The sequence below is a fragment of the Mytilus galloprovincialis genome, chromosome 6 (assembly GCF_965363235.1).
Source record: "Mytilus galloprovincialis chromosome 6, xbMytGall1.hap1.1, whole genome shotgun sequence".
Lineage (NCBI taxonomy): Eukaryota > Metazoa > Mollusca > Bivalvia > Mytilida > Mytilidae > Mytilus > Mytilus galloprovincialis.
Genome location: NC_134843.1, coordinates 82,992,581 through 82,998,852, shown reverse-complemented (window position 1 = coordinate 82,998,852; position 6,272 = coordinate 82,992,581). Strand labels below are relative to the sequence as shown.

General features: G+C 30.5%; 1 protein-coding gene across 1 annotated transcript; it reads left to right on the top strand.

Annotated features, from left to right (window-relative positions):
• Positions 1–11: 11 nt before the first annotated feature.
• LOC143080522 (COX assembly mitochondrial protein 2 homolog) lies at positions 12–5,569 on the top strand. Its single transcript, XM_076256398.1, has 4 exons — positions 12–96; positions 2,894–2,988; positions 3,942–4,013; positions 4,785–5,569. Exons 2-4 carry the CDS (start codon positions 2,908–2,910, stop codon positions 4,902–4,904), a joined length of 273 nt encoding a protein of 90 aa, XP_076112513.1. The 5' UTR covers positions 12–96; positions 2,894–2,907; the 3' UTR covers positions 4,905–5,569.
• The last annotated feature ends 703 nt before the right edge of the window (positions 5,570–6,272 follow it).

Here is a 6,272-nt window from a genome sequence, read left to right as displayed (position 1 = left end):
GACGTATTTCACGACCGGAAGTTAACTTGTTTCATAAGAAGAGCAACGAAAATCTCTGTCACAGTCTGTGCTTGGCATTGCATGTTACATTTTTCTGTAAGCACCACTAATATAATAGAAATATAGATTCCTCTAATACTTTAACTGGAGGAGTTAGTTATATCAGCGTGGTAAACTTTGGAAGGGCAAAATAATGTACCCAATGCGGGCCATGGCATGAGTAAAACAGTACAGTTTTATATAATTTTGCAATTTTTGGCCTTTGGCCACAGGGGTTTGTTACAATTTGCCAGGTTTACTATCCACAAGAACCCTGAAAAAGATAACAATTTGCCTTTGGCACTTGCGGACCATGCTTACAGCAAGACGTTTCGGCCACATTGCAAGTTCAACAAGAGAATATTTGGCCATAAACATGATAAAGCCAGTTTCTAAGTTAGGCCTAGTCTGAGATTACTCTGAAGTTCAACTATTTTGTAAAACAAGCTGGGGCCGTGGGATGTCAAAGCTCATCCCATATGGATATGATAAAAAAGTATACATTTGCTGGTTCAAAATAGATGCGCTGCTTTGTTGCCTAGAGCCGACAGCTGACTGCCCTGGAAATGTATAAGTCGGGCTCAATTTGTTTATTTTTCATTTATCTCTTCATTCATGTAAGCTTAATCGAGTATATTTATACTTTTAACTTACATAATAACTCTCGTATCTAATCATGTTGTTAAAAACAGGCGTGTAGCTGCCTATACTCTAACACATGCTATCACACAGTTGTGTGCACATGGATTTGGCATTCCAAAAAAAAATGGCAAAATAAAAATTTATAAATTGAATGTTAAAGGAATCAGCTATTTTGTCACTTTTTTAATTGATGAAATATCATTAAATAATGGCATTTGGTTTCAAAATAAAAGTTTTATTGGAGATTATGACAAAATCTGACAGTAACTTGTATATATTTTACAAGATTTGAATTTGTAATACTCAGTCTAAAACATGTAGTTTTGGAGCACATTTTTAAACAGACTACAAATCTCAACATTGTCTGAGACATACGAAACTGACCTGGCATGTAATTTTGACAATTTCAGTTGGGAGGTCGCTCAATGCCAAACATGTACGCTGGTGTATAACATCTCGCGATTTCTACCATGGAGATCTATCGGTGTACTACACATGTTGAAAACAAATGTAAGATCAACAATGAACAACTACAGTTACTAGCATGCATTACTGCATATTCATCGGGATTACAGTGTGAATATTGACAAAGTAATAGAGAAGTTTGTTTCTGCCTAGATCCGAAGAGCAGATTTTGGACAATTTATAGTAAATTCTGTATCACAAATATGTGTTGTTTATGTATAACTCTATAGATACAGAAGATTGATTAATAGTTTTACATTCATAAATTTTTTATAAGTCCTACATGTATCTACATATAGCTCCTCTTTTAACCGTTCTATGACCGAAAATCTAAAAAAAAAAACATTTTTCTGCATAAAAGGGTCCCAAAATTTTTTTCCCTCGCTTAGGTCGCAGTACTTGCTTGCGCATCATTTCATTCTAACTATGCCGCTGAATAACATTCGTGGCATTTAATGCAGGGAACCAGATTTACTTCCATCAATAAAGAATTAAAACAGGGCAACACGACAAATTAAACTAATTGGTTCTGTCGATAGACATCAAATTATATTAAAAGCAATGGCACTTTTAAAAACTTAAAGGGGAATGTTTGCTTAGAATTCACCTAGGAAAATAGGTGATATAAGGTACAAAGCGAGATACCGTCTTTCTATATAATATATCAGTGACCGCTGTGGATAGTAAACTTGAAATTGATAGTAAATAGAAAATACAAGTTATTTCTAGTATATATATGTTCATTTTGTACTGTAAAACACAAAAATAATTGAAATTAATATTAATCATGTTAATGGAAACAAAAAAATAAAGGATTTTGGAAAAAACCTATGATACTTTGTAAAGTCGTTTTGATGATGGTGTTTATCAGGTTGGGGACAATGGTTATTATGACATTAAACATGTTTAGAGTTCCAGTGTACATGTAGTTATTACCACACCCTAGTTAAATCGGGATCTGATCAAGTAAGCATCCATAACAGTTATTTGGGCATCTAAGATTAACTTTAAAAAATGTTGTTCTTTAACTGTAGTTGCCTCAACATGCTCAAACAAATTAATGTTATGAAACTTATACACAATGCTTATCACCACAAAAACAAATTAAGGTTGAATTCTGCTGGCATCAATTTTACCATACTAGAGTTTTGCCCCTTTAAAAATGGAAAACAAATGCTGAATTTTTCATTTCCTTTCTCTAACTTTAGTTTGCTTCAATCAATTCTTATGAAACTTATGTGCAATGCTTATTACAACTAAACTTAGCTCAAATTTTCTGTTTTAAAGTTTTACCTCTTTACACATGGAAAAATTTCTGGATTTTTTGTTTTGGTTTTTTAACTACAAAAATGTAAAGTTTGCCTCAATGTTGCTTAAATTATTTTCTGTGATTAATGAACATAAATATATATATACTAGATATAGTATGTATTTTCTATATACTCATCAGGTCCTAGTTTACTATCCACAGTGGTCACTGGAAATTATATATTTAAGAGAGAAGTTATCTCACTTTTTACCTTATCACATATTTTCTAGGATGAATCCCAAATCTATATCATAAAATATTTAATCCTTCCAATACCTATATTATTGCTATTTTTATATTATCTGCCAGAAATATTTTAAAAGAAACATCAGAATATATATTCCATTTAATTTGTTACTTTTTTATACAAATGCTTGCTGCAATTGAAATTAAATGTACATATATTGGATAAAGTTATTATTATATTTTCTTTTTCAGAGCTTTAATCCAGAATGCATACAGACTTATCAGCACATCTCCATACAGAAGAATGCAACAAGTTTATTTATGCTTATAAGAAATGCATGGAAAATGTATGTATTTAGAAAACATCTGCTTCTTCATCTATTAAATATGATATTATTAATTTTTTTCTTCAACACATGTCCAATGTGTTGTCACTAACCTAGCCCTGAACCTCCTCATGTAATTATAGATTAATCACATGTTAATAACAAATAGAAACATGAGAAATAGAAGTAAATATAATACAATTACTTAAGTAGTGGTAAAAAATTTCCAAAGCATACACATGATACACAAAAATTGAAAATTAGTTCCGGTATACAGACATAATATTAGAAATAGATATCATGGATACGAGATTAATATCAACGGACAGCCACATGACAAACATAACAAATATTTTATAATTTACAGTTTTAAGATGCATGACATATTACTCATCTTTGCATTACAAATTTGTTCAGTGGAAAGAATGAAATGTGCGTAGTTAAAAGAATGATTGTAGTCAAGTATTTATTATACTGCTTTGTTCTGTCACGTTAGTCATCTTTTAAGACTTAATTACCAGTATTTAATATTTTGATACTAAATATAAGAAGATGTGGTATAAGTACCAATGAGACCATTTTCCATTTTTTAAAAGTAAAAAAGTATAGGTTGAAGTACATGTATGGCTTTCAATTCAGAGCCTTTGCTCACATCAAACAGCAAGCTATAAATGGCTCAAAAACTACTAGTGTAAAACAATTTACATGGAGGAAAACCAACGTTGTATATGGATTGATTTCCCAAGGAAGACAAATGTTGTGAATAAGATGACACTAGTATTCACACATTGATAATACACATACTTTTTGCAGTGTTATGTATGCAGTGCCTTACATTAGAAATTCAACAGTAACTAACAGTGTTCACAGGTTAATTAATCAAATTTTACTAAGTGAGATAGTATGATAGTCAAATGATTAACATATATATTCATGATAACAGACTTTTGACAAATATTATTATTGTTTTTCAGAATTTTTTCTCAAAGTTCTTCGGCCATTGTGACAGACATGAACATTGGATGTCAAAGTGTCTAAAGAAAGAGGTAATACATGTAATACTAATAGCATCTCATTTTAGACTATTGTCCAGCATGCAACATGTTGTTGTGGAAGTGAAAAATAGTGACCCACATTATTTTATCAGAGTCAATTTTTTGGTCCATTCTGTGGTTAAAGTTTTTTTTAAATTACAGTACTTTTTTGTCAATTTTTCATGTAATTTCATGAAACTTAGACAGAAGCTTCCTAATGATCAAAATATAGTGTCTGGAGCAAAATTCAAAATGTTTTTTGTTCATTTTTCCATAATTTCAAATTATCATTTTAAAATTATAAGATACAGTCATACAGTCTAAGGTAAAAGTTTTCGAACATCAATACTTTTGTTAAACCTTCACAAAATTTTATGAAATTTGGACAGAATCTTAACTTTGTTTATAATAATTAAAAAAAAACCAATTCAATGTAAAATTCAGAAAAATATTTTTGTGCCTGTATTTTTAAAACTGATAAACTGACAATCCTAGTCAATTAAATTGATAGAGCACATCTGCCACATGCAGGATAGGAACTAATATCCTCAGTGTTGAAAGGCTAGTGATACAGTAGTTTGATTACTAAAGACCTCTCAGCCACCCAGGCCCCTGCATAATTTTGAAAACATTTCAAATTTGTTTTACATATTTTACTAATAAAAGGACTAATATGGTTTTGCAGTTGAAATTATCAAAGCCAGGATTTAAATTTTGTAAACATCAATATCTTTGTTGAAGCTTCATAGAATGTTATTATACTGATATAATTATATTTTATAGAGACTGGCAAGAAGAAAAGTAAATGCAGATAAAGCAAAAGCAAAGAATGTACAAAGACAGTCAAATATTGTCAGTATTTTTGATGATGAAAGATGGAAATTTCTGGATTCAGACGATTGAAGTCATTGTTGTATAAAGGAATTCTGTTTGGATGTGTAATGTTGAATGGCAGTGTCACATGAAAAACATCATCAGTTCTAGAAACATTTTGGAGGAAGGTTTTGAAAACTGTAAATTCTTGTGAAATATTCTTCAAATATACATTTCTAGTCTTTCATCATACATGTCATAAAATCTTATAATCATTCAGGGTATCAGGAAGTTTCAAAATGCCTTTCACTCAGTAACGTGTTGGTTTTACTGCAGACAGTATTAGCAGAATTGTCCTGTGATATAAATTGTCACCACTTATTAAATCTATAAATAATTCCCTTCATACATGCACACTTATGTCAACATGCTCATGAATTTATTGTAAAAATCTATTACTAAATGATTTGACTAGTTAACAAGTATTCACATACATGTACCTTTTGTAAGTAAATTTAGTGAGAGCGTGCCACTACAAAAAGTTGTCTTTTCCTCAATCATGATAATGTGTAGTCTTTTGGGCTAGATGAACTTAATTTACAATTTCGATTGCAGCTCATATTTAATGTTCTTTTCATTTGCCATGTCACGAGTCTGAGGATGAGAAAATGCTGTTTAGTTGTGATACATTGTGTAAATCATTTTATTGTAAATATACATAGTTTTATTTGAATTTATAAAAAAAATGTTTTTTACACTTTGTTTTAATTCTGTATGCCAGATCCTCTTAACAAAAACATGACACAATTTATGTTAGACTTAAAACATTGACCCATAGGGGTACTCAGGTAAATAAAAATAATTAGGAAAAACAAAAGATTCCACTTTAAATTGTCCTTGAAAACAACAAACCTGCCGTCATGGAGCACATAAATAATCCAATTTAATGCTTATTTATTTAAATAAGGATTGCCAACAGCCCAACAGCTACTACTTGTTCTTAACAAAGTACAAGACAAATAAATAAATGTATAATATATGAATCAGCACAACAGTTTATTTACACATGAATTCAATGAAGGCATAATATGCAAAAATAATGTTGGAAAATCATCATTAGTAAGCTATAAAGGGATGACTGAAAATTTTAGTCCTTTTAATATATTAGTGCCCTACTGGCTAAGGGGACTTTAGGTTTACACTCTGTCTGTCTGTCTGTTCGTTCCAGTCTGATGATTTTGTGTAGAGTTATTGTTCTTTGACATAGAAAATTATCTAAAATAATAAGTTTTCTGCACCTTTTTTGTCATTCTTGGAGATATTGATTTGATAATTGGTATATAGTTTTATCATGAGAAATTACAGTTCAACTATGAATTTTGTCTCGGTATGATTATTTTGTGCAGAGTTATGGCCCTTGTACTTGAAAATTCTCTTGAACAATGAGTTTTCATCACT

Coding starts and splice junctions, on each gene's coding strand:
- LOC143080522 (XM_076256398.1), top strand. CDS start 2,908: ATGCATACAGACTTATCAGCACATCTCCATACAGAAGAATGCAACAAG. Junction 2,989..3,941: donor ATAAGAAATGCATGGAAAAT/GTATGTATTTAG, acceptor ATTGTTTTTCAG/AATTTTTTCTCAAAGTTCTT. Junction 4,014..4,784: donor CAAAGTGTCTAAAGAAAGAG/GTAATACATGTA, acceptor TATATTTTATAG/AGACTGGCAAGAAGAAAAGT.